The sequence below is a fragment of the Rattus rattus genome, chromosome X (genome assembly GCF_011064425.1).
Source record: "Rattus rattus isolate New Zealand chromosome X, Rrattus_CSIRO_v1, whole genome shotgun sequence".
In the NCBI taxonomy this organism is placed as follows: Eukaryota; Metazoa; Chordata; class Mammalia; order Rodentia; family Muridae; genus Rattus; species Rattus rattus.
This window is the reverse complement of record NC_046172.1, coordinates 114,220,805-114,238,725: the sequence shown is the minus strand read 5'-3', so window position 1 is coordinate 114,238,725 and position 17,921 is coordinate 114,220,805. Positions and strand designations below refer to the sequence as shown.

Genomic DNA, 17,921 nt, shown 5'->3' with positions numbered 1-17,921 from the left:
GTATACATGATTCATAACGCCTATGGCAGTCTCTATTCTTTCACACCGCCCAGATTTCGGTTTAGAGATTATATTAGGCTAAAGAATTGCTAATTTTCATGCCTAGATGACATTTTCTAAAATACCACTTGAGCCACCTCCATGGCTCTAGAACTTTTCTATTCTAGAAGCCCAGGAAAGACAGAAATGTTGTTAGGAAGTCCAGAGACATTTTCAGGAGCCTCCGCAAATTACAAGCAAAAGAGTTGGTGAAAAAGACTGGCTCTGGAGGGATCTGAAGAACTCGTTGAGAATCTGCTAAACAATATTTTTGTGTGCTGTTTGTAAATGTGACTCGCTTTGAAGCCATCTGTCATACAGCCCTTTGCAGAGAACCGAGATGTATTTAAATCTGTGAAAATGAGTATATTTTTATACCCACCAAAGCGAGGTTTTAATGGGTCCCTGCTGCATGTTGTCCAGCGAGTTCTCCTAATTGTCAAGTGATGTTTCAATGGAATTCAAAGATTCCATGTTTCATGGTGGTGCACAGGGAGGCTGTGTCACAGGCACGTCTGTGGGTACCAAATGAATAGGGGCTGCCAGGCATGAGAGAGGACTGTTTCTTCCTGGGTGCAGGCTGGTACTGGCACTCTTAGAGTTAAGTGGTGGAAAGGACAGAGAGCAAGCACTCTTCATTTCTTAGCAAAGAGCTGGCTTTGTGAGCTGGAGCTGAGCAGTGCTGACAGCTCAGCCCTCTCACTCTTACTTTATCTACCCTTTGCAGTACTGGGAATTGAACTCGAGGCCTCAACATCTGGGCCATTTTCACATCTGTGTTTTCACTACTGTCTTCCGTTCCCACACTCAATACCACCAATTTGCTGAGGCTTTAGGTGTTGAAATTATTGATGGTGACATCAGCTGTAATAGTTCGAAATTTGGAAATCATCAAAATGACTTTGGTTGCATTGCATGGGGGAAAGTAAGTCAGAAAAAAAAAAGTATGCAGCTGACAACTTGGCTGTGGAGGCGGCCCAGGTGGTGGAATTTTTACTTAGTATTACCCAGGTTTCTGGGCTCCATCCTCATCACCATTATCCAAACTGGTAGTGGTGGTAGATACGTGCAATCCTAACATTCAGGAGACGGAGGCAGGGAGATCAGAAACAAAGCCACCTTCAACTACATAGCAAATTAGAGGCCACTCAGAGCTACATGAGACTATCTTAAGAGAGAGAAAAACAAGTCTGTTACACACATAATGGCTACTATAGGTTGCCATTTGTGTCTTGGGGTAGGCATGTTTTCTCTGCCTAAGAAAACTAGGTTTCTTGAATGGCAGGTTCATGACTGTGCAAAGCTGAAAGACGAGCTGGAGATTTGGGACAGTAGTCCCTCCTGGTCCACAATTTTTCTTTCTGTGTTTTCAAGTTCCTGTAGCAAACATAATCAAAAGAGTTAAATAGAAAACTGTAGAAATAAGCAATGTACAACTTTAAAATTGTACACTGTTCTAAGGGAAACAAGAACATAAGCATTGAGATAACTGAGATGTCTACCAAGCGTCTAATGGGTAAGTCGCCAATACACCATGGATACAGGACAAAGGCCTGGCTCATTTCCAGGCTGTGATGGAGTCAGATAGGGAGAGGTTTTATTATGGTACTCAGAATCGATCCCTAGGGATAGATGGAGAAGCTGAACAATACCTAAGACCACATCACATGACCATGACTGCATTATTCACCTCACCACACAGGCATTGCATCACCAAGCATCATCACAAGGATGAATGTGGTACAATGAGACATTTTGAGGGCAGGTGGGATGGCTCATCTGGTCCAAGTACTTTCTGCACAAACCTGTTCAATCCCTGGAACCCATAGTGGAAGAAGCCCTTGGAAGTTGCCCTCTGATCGCCACATGTGTGCTGTGACACATATGCACTCCCCATGAATCCCCGACCCATAAACATTAATAATAGTAACAAATAAATGTACATATTTTTACATTAAAAATTTCAAGATCAAATACATTTACATAAATTTTATTACATATATTGCTGTAATTATTTAATTTTCTTGTTGCTTGTCAATCAAGCAATATCATGGCATTTATAGGAAATAACATAAGAATAGAGGTATAGTTCAGTGTTCAAACTCTTGTTAAATATTTATAAAGCTATGAGTTCTGTCTTCACACTATAAAACAAAAACAACCCAAACAAGCGAAGTCCCAAAACATTAAAAACAAATCTACAGACACACAGACACACAGACACATAGACACACACACACACACACACACACACACCCTATTATAAGATTCTACAGCAAGCACAGTAGTCAGAACAAAGGCTTCGGGCAGTACTGTGTGGTAATCTTGGCTCTACCTCGGCTGTCTGGGCCTCTGGACATGAGATATAGATAAGCAAACTAGTTGTTTCCTTATCTATGAAATGTGGATGACCAGTTCCTGCAGTTGCCACAGAAATTGCGAAATGCACGGGAAGCACTCAAAAGACTATACAAAAATATGTTGGAGAAGTACATAGACGATAAGAGATTATCTGGGGTCAGATAACAACTACTTCCACCAACCTCAAAGGAGCAAGGAGCTGAAGCAGCACTGGACAGGCAAACTGCAACCGCTGAGCCTGTACGTGAGCTGAGGTGTGCTGTAAGCCTGACATCTTAGCACTACAGAGGCAGAGGATAGAGGATCAGGAATTCAAGATCGGCTTCAACTAAATAATAAATTCAAGGCCAGTCTGGCCTACACGAAGAGGGGTCTCATATCAAAACAGCAAAGAAGCAGCGCTTTGGAGATCCTGATGATCTGTATCTTTTTTTTTTTTTTTTTAATTCTTTTTTTCAGAGCTGGGGACCGAACCCAGGGCCTTGCGCTTGCTAGGCAAGTGCTCTACCACTGAGCTAAATCTCCAACCCTCGAGGATCTGTATCTTGCTTCAACAGTGTTTGGACGGAACAGACCCGGGGACTCCCACTTTATTCACTTCCAGCTGCCTTACAAGTCTCTCCAGTCGCAGCCTCCGGGACCATCTCCTTGCCGCCTTCAGCTCCTAGGACCAGCCAGCCCTGTCTTTGCGGTTAGCTCCATACTCCGGATCAGCCATGACCTCTCAGATTCGTCAGAATTATTCCACCGAAGTGGAAGCTGCGGTGAACCGCCTGGTCAACTTGCACCTGCGGGCCTCTTACACCTACCTCTCTTTGGGCTTCTTTTTTGATCGGGATGACGTGACTTTGGAGGGAGTAGGCCACTTCTTCCGAGAATTGGCGGAGGAGAAGCACGAGGGCACCGAGCGAGCGTCTCCTCAAGTTGCAGAACGAACGCGGGTGCCGTGCACTCTTCCAGGATGTGCAGAAGCCATCTCAAGATGAGTGGGGTAAAAGCCTGGAGGCCATGGAAGCTGCCTTGGCCCTGGAGAAGAACCTGAACAGGCCCTCTTGATCTGCACGCCCTGGGATCTGCCCGACAGACCCTCACCTCTGTGACTTCTTGGAAAGCCACTTCCTGGATAAGGAGGTGAAGCTCATCAAGAAGATGGGCAACCACCTAACCAACCTCCATAGGGTGGCAGAGCCACAACCAGCGCAGACAGGCATGCCCCGGGCATCTCTGGGCAAGTATCTCTTTGAGCGCCTCACTCTGAAGCACGACTAGGCCTCTGTGCCTTCCAAGGGGCTCCCTGCTCTGCTCTCACCGGCCGCCTCAGCACCTCCACCCGAATGAACCTCTAAAGCCACTAGGCAGCTTTGTAACCGTCCTGGAGCCTCTCCCAAGTCTTGGACCAAGTAAAAATAAAGCTTTTTGAAACAGCAAAACAAAACAAAACAAAACAAAACAAAACAAAAAAAAACAGCAAAGAATAGAACAGCTTATAGTATCCAGGTCAGAGTAGATGACTGTCCTAACATATTATTATTAATTCTAGTTTGTTCTATTTTTTGCAGTACTTGTTGTGGATTTATATATGCTAGGTAAATAGGCCACTATTGAGCAATATTTTATTAGCACACATCATTCTAATGGGCTTCATAATCACATTTTAATACATGTATACAATATATTTTGATCATATTCAACTGCCATTACTCTCTTTTGTCCCTCTTCTGTTCCTGCTAGCCCCTCTTCAATTTTGATGTCTTTAAAAAAAAAAAATCCACTGAGTTTCCTTAGAGTTGCCTATAGAAGCATGAGTGAGTAGTTATTTACCAGGGCATAAGCAATTTACCAGTGGCTACACCACTGAAGTCTTAGCAATGATGTTTAGTGGTCTTCTTTGAGATTGAAACATTTTATTCTGTAGGGAAGCTTCTTCAGGCAGAGGCCAAACAAACAACCTAAAATAGCATCAGGAAGTCCCCGAAACTGACCAGATTCACTAGGCCCCTTCTTCACAAAGAGTAAACAAGCCAAGTTACAAAGATTCTCAGACACGCCAAGCTTTTTGGAAGAAGCAAAAAGTAGCCAAACTGCCTGTAGTAGGTTTAGACTGAGTCACTTGGAAAGGACACTTTCCAACCTATTGAGCCTCCTGCAGGCTATGAAGTGCGCTCCCCCCTCCCAGTTTTTGCCAGCTGGCATGGGCTTTGGTGATGCAGCTTTTTTTTGTAAATAATCTCTCCTCACCTTTACTCCTGTAAATAATACTAATAAAACTCATTGGTTCACCAAGTTGGACTTGGATGGCATCTGTCCTTTTTCTTTTTGTTCTATTGTGGATTCCCTATCTGGGGTGAGTAGACATATGTATTGGACTTTGGTCGTGTCCCCTTTTTGGTCTGTCATGGGCTCCCTGTCTAGAGTGAGTACACAGGTGTTTTGTGTCTCTCCATGAAGTTTTGTCACACAACAGATGTATAAGATTAGAGGCTTTCTAAATTGGCCACACTGACCTAGAACTTAATACAGCTAAACTAACCTCAAACTTATCTTTCTCCCTCAGTCTCCCAAGTAGTTGAGATTGCAGGCATGCACACCAGGCTCCACTCAACTTACTTGTTTTAAGCATGAGAATCAGGTACCTAGTTTCTCCTGAGTAGTAAAGAGAGGTTAGGGCTCTTGATAGAATTTGTTATTAGTTTTTGAGACAGTGTCTCCTGTATCCCAGGCTGGCCTTGAATGCTTTATTTAGCTGACATTGACCTTGAATTCTTGATCCTTTTTCCTTACCTGTTCCCACCTGAGTCTTGCACTTACCTGGTTTCTGTATGGTTCGTTATGGGTGGTTCTTTAACTGGTAATGGCCCTGTTTGAATGCCGTGAGGCTTCTGTCTTTACAATTGATTCTCATTTTCCATTTTCAACTTTTCCGCAGATATTGCCAGCTCCTGGGTACCCTGTGCAGGTCTTGGTGACTTACCTCTGACTTCTTAAACCCATTTAGGGGCCCCAAAACCTTGAATTTTGAAAAGGAGATAATTGATAAACATTTAAAGCTAAGTATAAGGGGAAAGTTTGTTTTGAGATATAAGAACAAAAACAAAACAGGGAACACTAACTGATGAGAAAAAAGGTAAGCAAGAAAAACAAGTGCTCTTTACCAAGACAGTTATGGTCACTTAAACATATTCGTGAACACGTGGGTACACACACAGACACACACAGGCACACACACACACATATGCACACATGCACAAAAGCACATGATTAGGTTGCATACAAGCATATATATTTTAACCTATATGCACATGTATACACAAAAATGCATATGCAGCTTTAGGTGATTAAATTTTATATGCAGTCATAAAATAGAAAACAATCCAAACTATATAATAATATATAATCAGTATTTTAAGGTATAAATTACAGGTTGTATATACATATGCACACATACATCATAATCTTGTTTTCTTGTATTTCCCCCATTTGGTATTAAGGAATGCCATGCATATGGTGACATGCATAAATCCAAAGTGACAAATTTGTACATATGTATGTACCCAGGAAACTACCACTTGGATCAAAATGTAGATCATTTCTAGAACCCCAGAAGGTTTCCTCACATTTCTTTCTTCAAAGTAAGTAAAATATTGACTAAACTGAGCATGTTTTCAAAATCATATCACTTGTAGTTTTTTAGGAAAGGCAAGTAGTTTGCTAAGCATGGTGGCTCTTGCCTATAATCCCAGCCACTCAGAAGACTGAGGCAGGAGAGGTCAGTCTGGGTAACTTAGCAAGATCAGTTCTCAAAGTAAAATTTCAAAAAGCTTGTGTGTGGAAGGGGATGTAGCTCAGTGGTAGGGTACGTAGCATGCTCAAGTCCCTAGGTTCTATCCCCAACCAAGCACACAGAGACAAGTAGATCCATATAAATTCACACTTAAATTTTACAAAGGCAGAAAACATAAATTAGACTAGATTATTTAATCTAATCAATGTAGCTCATTTAGTACAGTTCTTATGTAGCACACACAATACCCTACATTTTATTCTCCAAAATACTTCTTTTTTTTTTTTAAAGTGTTTGTAACTGGGCAAACACTTTAATCCCGGCACTCAAGAGTCAGAGGCAGGCAGATCTCTGTGAGTTCTAAGCCAGCCAGGTCTACAAAGAGAGTTCCAGGACAGCCAGGGCTGTTACACAGAGAAATCCTGTCTTGAAAACAGGAAAACAAAACAAAAACAAAAACAAAACAAAACAAAACAAAACAAAAACCCCAAAAAATAAAAAAAAACCAAACCATACAAACAAAAAATGTATTTAAATCCTTTAATTTATTTAATTTTATATTTTTGAGACAAAGTCTCATGTAAACCAGACTGGCTTCAAGCGTATTGTGTTGCTATAGATGATACTGAACTTGTGATACTCCCGTGTCTACTACCATAGTGCTAGCTTTGCAGGTACATGCCACTACACCATGTGACACTGGCGTCCAAGCCTAGGGCTTTATGCATGCTAGGGAAGTACTACTAACCCAGTCACATCCTTGGTTCTCAAGAATTTTCTCTTAATGCAACTTTTTAAAATAAATCCTAAAATTGCCAGTCAGTGATGATGCACACCTTTAATTCCAGCACTTGGGAGGCTGAAGCAGGCAGATATCTGAGTTTGAGTCCACACAGAGCTACACAGAGAAATTCTGTCTTGAAAAGAAAAAAAAGGCAAAAGGAAAAGAAAAGAAAGAAAGAAAAAAGAAAAAAAAATCCATGAACTCAAAGGAAGAGAACCAGGACTTTCTCGGAGGTTGTGGAGGGGTATGAGAAAACGCCATCTTTAAAGTCCTTGTGTCTGCCAGAAGGTTCCAGGTCCTCTGAGAACTACTAAGAAAATGCCCATTAGAATGATCATAGAAAGCCAGTCTGATTGAGAAAAGCTTGCATCAGTTAGCATAGAAGGAGCATGGGAGAAGCTACTCCCCCTGTGCTGCATGTCTTGCGTTCCATTGCCAGGGAAGAAGGTGCATGCGGGGTTTCAGTCTCTGGCTCATTTGAATGCATTATTGTTAAGAGTGTGGCAGGAACAGTGGCTGTTCTGCAGACATTGCCCATCAGTGGCTCAAAAATGACAAATGTCAAAGTGTGTCTGACCTGCTCTCCAACTCTTTTTATCAGTGCTATGTCTTTGGAATAGAAATGCCTGCTTCCCGCTGGGTCTTCTTAAAAATGCATATTGTCTCTTCACATAAAGGCTGAGGGAGGTGGTGCTGACGGAGGGAGGGGGGAGAAAAAAGTGAAGAAATTCATGGCAACCTCTCAGGTTTAAAGTTCAGGCTCACAAACCTGTTAGATTACACAGGCCCTCCATTAAGAAGTTTCTTGCGGCCATTTAAGGCATTCTGTTGCTTTGTCGGTGAGCTTTTTCTCTGTCAGTTTCTTGATCCTTACTGCAGAGAAGCAGGTTCCATAAAGTCCAGTTGGGGGAGGGTGTCCCTCAATGCCTTGAAACCCTTGGAGAGTGAAACTATCACACAGGAAATTATCTGCTTTGTTATAGGAGGTCCTAGAACCAATCGCATACAGTGCCATAGGTCCACTACTTCTGTACTGGTTTCAATTCCAAAGGATTAAGCACAACCACCAACTTGCAAAAAGAGGAATCTGAGGTGGTTGTCTCCACTTGGATATAGGCCTTATTCTTATCCCTAGGTTAAGGCCATTGATCTTCGGAGCATTCAAGGACTTTAGGGAACTAAAGTGTTATTTATTAGTTTGTTTAAAAACAATGTCTGATCATCCCAGCATGAAGTATCAAGACTGACATTAAACTTGCTATGTAGCCAAGATGACCTTGAGCTTTCTTGCTTTCTTTCACATGTGCTTATTGGCACACACACTTTAACACCGTGTGTGTGTGTGTGTGTGTGTGTGTGTGTGTGTGTGTGTGTGTTGCCAGGGATCGAACTCAGGGCTTTGTGCATACCAGGCAAGCACTTTATCAACCCTAGTTCCTAGATCACTTTTTAAAAAACATTAAAAAATTTCCATAGTGTTGGGGAATGAAGGCAGAGTTTCACATACTCTAAGTAAATTCTCTATCACTACCCTACATCCCCAGCCCTAGAGTCAACCTTTGTATAAAATAAAGTAGTCAGTATAACTTGCCTGGTTGCTTGAAAAGATGAAGAATCAGGGGACAACACGATCCACTGGGTGATATTTGGTCAAAGAACATGTTAAGTTTGTCCAACCAACTTAAAAAAAAATAGTTTAGTGAGAGTCTCATGCAGTACAGACTGGCCGGGAAATCATTTAGTAGCCAAGGATAACCCTGAACTTTTGATCCTCCTGTGTCTACTTCTCAAGTCCTGGGATTACAGACATGTCCCACCAAAAGGGTGCTAAAAATTGGACACAAATTTTTACTACTCTACCAACTGAGCTACATTCCAGGTCTTGTCTAAATGAACTTTTACAGGTTCTGAAGCAGTTGCTCACTTTGAAAACCAGAAGATTTCAAATAGACGTCTTTTATTTCCCTGGGGAAATGCCCAGGGAATTCCAGTTTGGAATAGCTCCCCTTGCTAAGGGGAAGAAGAATTCTTACACAGTATGGATTCTGTACAGGGACAAGGTTTGGCAGTTTCTTTGCATTGAGGGTCTAGCGAAAGGAACTGCTGCTATTTCTTCTTGGAGTTCCCCAGCAGGCTTTCTGAAGAATGAATCGGAGAGAATTGTCCATGGAATGGGGAAGAATGACAGTATATATTTAAGATGAATCCAGTAAGGGCACAACGAGTTAGCATAACTAGGAAAGGAATATGCTTTCTTCCCATCTTTGTATTTGATGGTGTGGGGAGCTCACCAGTTGGTAAAAGGACCTGATTTAACTTATTCTCTTTGCTTAGAGGATAACACAACGTGTACTTCATTCCTTGTACATATGTGTCCCACCCCCACTAGAAGAGAGACCCTTTGTGAGACCATTTGAATATGCTTGGCCCAGGGGGTGGCACTATTAGAAGGTGTGGCCTTGCTGGACTAGGTGTGACACTGTGGGCGTGGGCTTTGAGACCCTCATCCTAGCTGCCTGGAAGCCAGTCTTCTTCTATTGGCCTTCAGATGGAGATGTAGAATTCTCAGTTCCTCCTGCACCATGCCTATGTGGACACTGCTGTCTCCTACCTTGATGATAATGGACTAAACCTCTGAACCTGTAAGGCAGTTCCAATTAAATGGTATCCTTATTAGAGTTGCTTTGGTCATTGTGTCTGTTCATAGCAGTACAACTCTAACTAAGACACCCCTCATCTGGGAAAACCAGGCATGCTATAAGTGCATTATATATAAGCCAGCCTTGGCTTATACATCTTCTCTCCCCTTAGAACTAAGCACTTATATTGTATGAGTGCCAGGCTCAGTTATTAATCGGAAGCAAAGATAGTTCTACAGGATCTGGGGAAGTTACACATTTACTACTGATCCTAAGACCCAGAGCACTGTATTTTCTGACAGAAATACTATGGGATTATGTCAGACACTTAGTTTCAGTCTTGGTGGTTCAGCTACTCAAAAAAGATCTCTGTGGCTGTGAGTAAGCTATATAACCTGTTTGGGACTTGTTTCCTTGTCTCTTTAAAAGAATCCAAAGACTTTGCTGTGAGACTGTGTCTCTTAGGAATGTCAGAAGCTAGGCTCATAATCCCTACCTGTGCTTATGCAGGCATCCCTAATTAAATGCAGTGGGACACACACACACACACACACACACACACACACACACACACACACACACACACACAGTGTGTATGCCACACGAGAAATCAAAGCAGGAGAGGAACTTACTTTCTGAGAAGAAAAAGTTCAGTGGGAGAGGAATTCAGTAAAAAGAGACATGCTCCCCTGCCCCTGACAAAAACACACAAATTCTCTGTTTCTGTCTCAGTCTCAGCATATTGAGCTACAGTGGAAATGACATCATCCAGAATTCTCTTTTTCTCTACAAGCATTTCTTTACCTGACTTGGTTACCAGTTTTGCATGTAAGAGGCAGAACTCTATACCCCTAAAGGTTTTACAAAGTAAAGAATCTGTGATGAAAAGAAAAAGGAGATATGTTCAAAGCATATCGTGTGTCTGTGATATCATAAGTGGGTGGATTTAAAAATGACACAAAATTCAAGATGTCCTTGTGCTTGAAGGGAGGCTAGGAGTTGGATCATTGCCCTGAGTACATTAAACTTTTATTCTATCACAGAGTTATATCCTAAGCCCCTAGAGACACCTACTTTTTTTTCTGGTATGAGGGTATACTTTGAAGTGTCTTTGAAGTGCAAGGTTCTATAGCATCACATTGTGGTATGCCTATGTAAAAGAATATTACTCATCCTTAAAAAGGAAGGAAATGCTGAAATAGGTTACCACATAGATAGGTCTTGAGAACTTGATGCTGAATGAAGGTAGCCAGACAAAAGTCCCCGTATTGTATAATTCTCTTCATAGAAAACATCCAGACTAGGCAAACCCCCAGAAACAGGAAGCAGATTTGGTGGCTTTTAAGGTCTAGAGTGGGAAAATGGAGTACTCATGAGTATGTGCATTGCTTTTGGGACAGTGAAAATGTCCTGGAACCAGCTATGGTGATGACTGAACAATGTTAGATTATTTTAAATATAGTTTATTTGTGTGTCATCGGTAATGTGTTTGTATATGTGCAGAGATGCATGTGAAGGTCAGAGGTTAACCTTGGGTGTTAGTCCTGAGGAGTTTTGCTCTCTGAGACAGGAAATCCTACTGGGACCTAGAGCTCCGAGCTCACCAATTTGCCTAATCTGGCTGTCCAGGGAGCCAAGCATCTTCTATAGCATTGTGAATACAAATGAGTGCTCTACAATGGAGACTTTTTGTTTTGTTTTGTGTTTTGTTTTTCGACAAGGGGGTTTCTCTGTGAAACAGTATTGGCTGTCCCGGAACTGGCTTTGTACACCAGGCTGACCTTGATGAACTCAGAGATCCTTCAGGCCCTGCTTCCCTAGAGCTGGAATTAAAGGCATGTGTCACCACGCCCCATCCTACAGTGGACATTTTTAAAAAAACTGGTTCTGGATAGTGAACTCAAGATTCTCGTATGTTTGGTGAGCACTTTATCAACAGAGCAAATTCCTTGGCCCTCAATTGTATATATCTGTATATGGTTAAAATGGTAAATTGTATGGACTCTTACAATAATAATAATAATAATAATAATAATAATAATACAATAATAATAATAAACAAAGTAAAATCCAAACCAAAGTCTTAGTTTGTTTAGCAGTTTGAAAGTGTTCCTTTGTCCGTTCCGCCAACAGGCTGAAGGCAGAGGACTTATCCTGGTGTAGGTGCATCTCCAGCCTCCTTTGGGGAACTGGGGTGTGGGAGGGGAGAGCATCAGGAGCTGAGTGAGGGCCATCTGAAAAGCTTCCATCTGGGTGATATTTGTTTCATAGATTGCCAGTTGTTCACCCTGTTTGTATTTAAATGAAAGGAGGCTTTGAAGTGGGAGCCGCCCCTGAGCAGGGCTTGGGGTTCCTGCCTTTCCTGGTAAAGTTCAGACTTGTCCAGATCTGCCTGTAGCCAGAGGTTACTGTTTCTGGTAGAAAAGGCTCAAGTTTTGGTTAATATTACACTAGGAGAAAGAGCATCAGTGACTTGAGGGAGGCCAAAATGAGTTCCTTTTGCTGTGAGAGGCAGTGTCCCAATGTGGCCCTTTTATACGCTTTAGGAAAATCCCTTTCTTTCTTATTGTTCACAGAGTTTTATTTTATTTTCCTTTAATTTGAAAGAGGGTCATGTGTAGCCCAAGGTAGCCACACATTTCTTCTGTCTTTGAGTCTGGTCTTGAACTCTTGATCTTCCTGCCTACACCTTCTGGGATTATAGGTGTATATCATATACCCAGTTTGGAATTTCATTTTACTGTTAATTTTGGTTGCATCGCAGATGATAATTCCCTTGCTGAAGAATCTAGGTACGCATCAATGAAAGATAGAGCGCTGGGCTAAGCATCAGCAGTTTAAGGATTACGTGGATTATTCAAAAGTTCCTTGAAAGTGGCAGGGAATTCAGTGGATTTGAGTTTGCACAAAATGAAAATGTGTTTGCCAGGACATCAAAACTTGTAATCCAGCTGGGTATGGTGATGAAAGCCTTTCATTTCAGTACCTTGGGAGCCAGAGTCTGTGGATGTTTGAAGTTCAAAGGCCAGCCTGGTTTATAGAATGAGTTCCAGAAAAGCCAGGGCTCCACAGAGGGAGAAAGCCTACCACAAACAAACAAAGAAACGGAAGAGAATTTGGAAGTCCCAGTTACAGACAGGTCACAGTGTGCCTGCTCATGCTACTGCCCTACAAGAGTTAATGTATTGAAGAGGAGTCTGCAGTGGGTATTGCAAACAGCCCCACTGGTTTCTATGGCTCCTCACAGCCAACCATGGCAATGCGGTTTCCAAAGAACAGTGGAGGAAGCCTCCACAAGCCTCTGAGGGCGATAATTGTAATGATGGTTCGTATCTTCCCCTATGTAATTTTATGGGAATTGAGAGTCTAGCCAAATAATAAGCTCAGCCCTTTTCATCTGCCCAGTTCCCAGCACACTCCCGAGGTGTCTGAGACACTTCTCACCCTAAGCTCTTAGAGCAGATTGTAACAATAACAACAGTAATGACAAGTTCACAATCTGCACCGTTCCCTTCATTAGAGGAGCCCTGGGAGCTTCAAAAACACTCATTAATGGAATCTGACAAAGCTTGGAAGGTGGGAAGACTCACCCATTCCCAGTTTTCTTGTGGCTAAACGTAGATCAGGAAGGACTGGAGATCCTGGGCTGTCATTCCCTGCCACCACTAAGGTCTTCCATTCAAGAGTCCCGGGACTTTGGACATACTGACCTTAGGTGAGTGTTAATTCTTAGCATTTTTTTCTTTCTGCGGGGTGTCAATATTTTTTAAAGATTTATTTATTTTATGTATGTAGGTACACTGTCACTATCTTCAGACGCACCAGAAGAGCGCATCGGATCCCATTACAGATGGTTGTGAGCCACCATGTGGTTGCTGGGAATTGAACTCAGGACCGGGTGTCAATTTTTATACCCTACAACAGGGCAGTGTGGGGTCAAAGTTTTCCTGAGCAACCTTTTGATTTAATTCATCTCCTCGAGGTTCAATTTTTTTTTTTTTTTTTCTGGCCAGTTTCAGAGTTTGTTTATATTTATTGCAGAACGTAGGGGGTGAGCGTGAGCTGTGAGTGTGGGGATGAAGCAGGCTGGGAAAATGATTGTTAGAGGTGGGGACTAGCCTGTGCTCTTGGGGAAACACTGTGATGGGAAGCAGGTTAGGGGAAGCCAGGTGAGCCTCTCAGCCCAGCTGTGAGTTCCAAGTCCCGTCCCCCACTCCCCACCCCCGGGTCCGCTGTTTGGATCAAAACAATGCCAGTAACATGAGTGGGTGCCTTCGTCACCCAGGTGCTGGCTAGGAGTGACCCTAGATGCTGGGTGGCAGCAGCGAGGCTGGTATTGGGGCTGAAGGGCTCAGTGCTGCCCTGGCCCACGGGGATAGGCTGTCAAGTGGCTGTGGGGAAAGGTTGTGGCTCACACAGGGGCTCAAGGCCGGAGACCCAGGCCACCAGGATCTCTTGAGACTTGGCTCCTTAAGTGGGAAGAAACTGCCCTTTCCTCTCTTGGCGGGGGGCGGGGGGCAGGTTCCCCGCCTCTGAAGAGGAGGGCAGGAGGGAGGAGCTCAGCAGGGCGTGTTGCAAGAGGGAGCGCGGCGCGCCCCGTGCGGGCCCCCTAGGAAGTGGATTTGGCCCGCTCCAGATCCAACCCAGCTTCCAGGTTTTCTCCCGGCCCGGCCCTGCGTGCTCCCGCCTGTCTCGGGCTCGCCCCCCCCTCCACATGCCCGCCCCCTCCCTCCCTAGGGCCGCCCCGCTTGGCCAAGTTTGCGGAGCCTCGCTGTGCAAGCCGGGCCAGTCAATCAGCGGCAGAGCTGAGAAGGGCACAGCCGTGCGGCCGAGGGCAGTGAGCTGAGCCGAGCTGGGTGAGCGGAGCAGCGCCGGGTAGCTGGAGCCTCGCGCCAGCGATCACCCGCCGACGCCGCCCACACTCTGCTCTCCTGCGACGCCTGCCACCTTCCCTTCCTTCCCTGAGCCCCTCCACCCCTGGCTAGCTGGCCCGGGTTCTCTAGCCTTCAGAGTCCCGAGGTCACCGATCCTTTTCCTAGTCCCGCGCCCATTCCACGCCTTTTCCCTTGTACCCCACCCCGGCTGGGCGCCTGGCACCGGGGACCGTTGCCTGACGCGAGGCCCAGCTCCACTTTTCGCCCGCGTCTCCTCCTCCTCCTGCCCTCCTCCTCTTCCTCCTTCACTACCAACTCCAACTCCCCGGTTCACGCTCCGCTTGTGAGTGTTGACTCCGCGCCTCTCTGCCCGCTCCCGCAGCGCTGCTTTGCATCCAGTCTCATTCTGTCCCCTAAAGGTGGGAGCGCGTCCGTCAGGGTCCGCACCATGGCACGGCTAGGCTTGCTCGCGCTTCTCTGCACTCTGGCCGCGCTCAACGCCTCGCTGCTGGCTGCGGAGCACAAGTCGAAAAGTTGTTCGGAAGTGCGACGTCTCTACGTGTCCAAAGGCTTCAACAAGAACGATGCCCCCCTCTATGAGATCAACGGTAAGTGGGAATCCTAACCCCCCCACTGCCGGGCGGTGGGCACCCCGGGAAAGGGGGCGGCCCCCCACGCCGCACCAGGTAGCCGAGAGGGAGAAACGGGCAGGCAGGAGCCAGCCCCGGCTTTGAGCGGGCACCGCGAGTGGAGGGGCGCCGCCGGTTTATTCAGCGCCACTCCACCTCAGGTCCTCCGCTGCCCCCCCACCCAAGCCCTCTCCTCCTGGGAAGCCACTAGACTCTGGCCCTCAAAATTGCTTGACACGGGGCTCTTTGCCTTTTCCGGGTTGAATTCGCCTGGGTTCCCCTGCTTTTTGTTGTGTGTGTGGGTGACGGCAGGCCAGCGAGGGGAAGAGGTGGGGAACCTCCTGAGTTTGCAGGATTTCTTTGTGGGGCGCAAACGTGCGACTGAATAGAGCGGCTTCATTGACGTTCTTCAAAAACCCCTCCCTGCCTTCTCCTCCACCGCTGACACGGATTAAGTTTTTTAGGAACTGCAAGGGCACAAAGTCACCTTTAGAAAGCTAACGCTTTACTCCGTGCTCGTTCAAATCCCGACTTTTGGGAAGTCTCCAGCTTTCCGGAAGGTGTTGGATAAAAAGGGTATTTCCCTTCCTTTTCTCTTTTCTCACCTCATTTTAAGGGTTAATTGCACTTTCAATTACAGACCTTTGAAAGGACTGATTACAGGAAACCTAAATCTCAGTTTGGAGATGGTTATGCAAATGAAAATGGCTTTGCCTCTGAAAAAGTTCACCGGATTTCAGCACTGGGGGGTTGCGGGGGGGGTTGCGTACGGTATTTGGAGGAGTCTTCCTGGAGCGCAGGGGAGGCAGCATCAGGTACGTCCTCCCCTCCGGCTCGCGAGGTCTCCAGGCCCGCCGGTGGCAGTGCCTGGGCGAGCCCTCCTTCTCTGTTGTACTCGATTTTTGAAGCCGCCAACTGTTGCGCACAGCCCTGCGAACTGGCGGCGGAAGCAGCACAGGTAGCTTGTTCACCCCGGGGGCTCAGAAGGAGCCACGGATCTAACTGGCTTTTGGCCAGCTTAACCTAACGGAGGAGTTAGAGATGCGAGCCCCGAAGGCCAAATCTCCATTCCGAACCTTTCATGGAAGTGTGCAGAGTGCGCCTTTGCCTCCTGTGCTGAATTTGCCCAGGTGGGGGCAGGCAGGGGCCAGCAGCCAGCAAAGGAAATACTGTAATTTTAACCAGGCGCTTCCAAAGGCTTAAGAAGACTTGGGGGTCATCTTTTGGAAGGGCTATTAATAACCTTGGAGATTAAGTGCAGTTATCAATTACATATAAATTACAAAAGTAATTGAGGGAAGTTGCTGGGCACTTTCAGAGTGTAACCGGCCTCCGTCTAGAAATAGAACTGAAGAAATTGTTGGTAGTAGCCCAGGCGTCCATTGCACCTTGGCAGTTGTCAAGTAACTCACACGCTTCTGATGAAAGGGTGTTTACCCTTCAGCTGCCTGTCTTTTTGGGAACTCAAGTATGTCCTCCCAGCCTCATGATTTTATTGGTTGTAGAGCTCTGAAAAGCCCCCTTTCTTTTCCTTCTTCCTCTTGCCCTGCCAGTAAAAGAGAATTGAACCAGCAGCCGCAGAAGCTTGAGGGCTCTGCAGGTCAGACCTGAGGTCTTTGTGTCCTGCACAGTTTGGGCCTGAGTGCTTCAGAGATGATTGGCGTGAAGGTTACAGTTGTCATTCCCACATTCTGAAGGGAGGCATGTAGCTATGCCCTTAATGGGACAGTGACAAGTTTCCATCTGCTTGTGCAAACAATATGTGCGTCAAAGATGGACTAGAGGCATTTTGGCAGTGGGCTACGAAAGCACCCTCTCCAGGTCCTTCAGGTTTTGGTGTGCAGTCTCTAGAGATGCAGGGTATCTTCCCCAGCCAGCATCTAATGGAAAAGGAAGTTGGAAAGGTGGTCAGGGACAACTGGGTGTTTCCCCCAGTTGTCATGGGCACTGTAAGACACCTGGGAGTAGATCTTTGCAAATGTCTACCTGGACTCCCCCCCCCCAAAAGATAGGGGTTATTAGTCCCCCAGCAGCAGGAAATAGGAAGCTAGTGTGCTCACCAAAACATTTTATTCTTTTGTCTTGTCCTTCATCTCCTCCAGGGCTGCTGCTTTTATTTCCCTTTTCAGTGACCTACTGGACCGCATTCTCCTGAGGAACAAAGGAAGTGCCTTTTTAGCTGGAATCCTTGGAAGACCACCAAGGACTTTAGCTCATGCAGTGCAATTTCGCACCACTTTCAACAATAACAAAAATGCATGACTGAATGGCTCAAAAATGTGGAGTGTTAGAGGCATTCATTTGAGTCTAGGGCACTGTCACAACACAGACAGACCCCAGCAAATACCTTTAGATGGCTGGTATAGAAGCAGGGTAATCTTTACCATCATCCTGGCCTCTCCAGTTGCTCACATTAGCCTCATTCTGTGGACTGTCCTTAGGTAACTTTGGCCATTTGGGGAGGCAGTTCTGGGGAAGTCAATGTAATGATTTGGCATGAGCCTAGATCTGAATGAATTAGTTGCCAAGCACTTTACTTGTATGTATTTTCCTCAAAGCCGGGGATGATTTTGCAGGCAGTGGGTTGTAATGTCTATAGGATTAGTTCACTGGACCCTAGGCTTCTCCAGGTTTAATGTTTTATTTTGTTTGGAAAGAAGGAATAAGATTAACCTAGGGCTTTCTACACATGCTAGGCAAGCACTCTTACCCCTGAGAGATACCAGACCCCACTTCTTGAAGTTTTAGTCTTGATAGCCTTGCACTTGGCCTTCTAGAGGTCTGGAAAGACTGAGCAGATTTGGTTGGTGTTCT

General features: G+C 45.3%; 1 protein-coding gene and 1 pseudogene across 1 annotated transcript in view; both read left to right on the top strand.

Annotated features, from left to right (window-relative positions):
- Positions 1-2,928: 2,928 nt before the first annotated feature.
- LOC116888783 lies at positions 2,929-3,824 on the top strand (annotated as a pseudogene).
- A 10,524-nt stretch (positions 3,825-14,348) lies between these two features.
- Gpc4 (glypican 4) overlaps positions 14,349-17,921 on the top strand; it is a 109,382-nt gene continuing 105,809 nt past the window's right edge. Inside the window, 1 exon segment of the mRNA XM_032890083.1 lies at positions 14,349-15,086. Coding sequence (XP_032745974.1) covers positions 14,927-15,086 — 160 coding nt within the window. The 5' untranslated portion in view covers positions 14,349-14,926.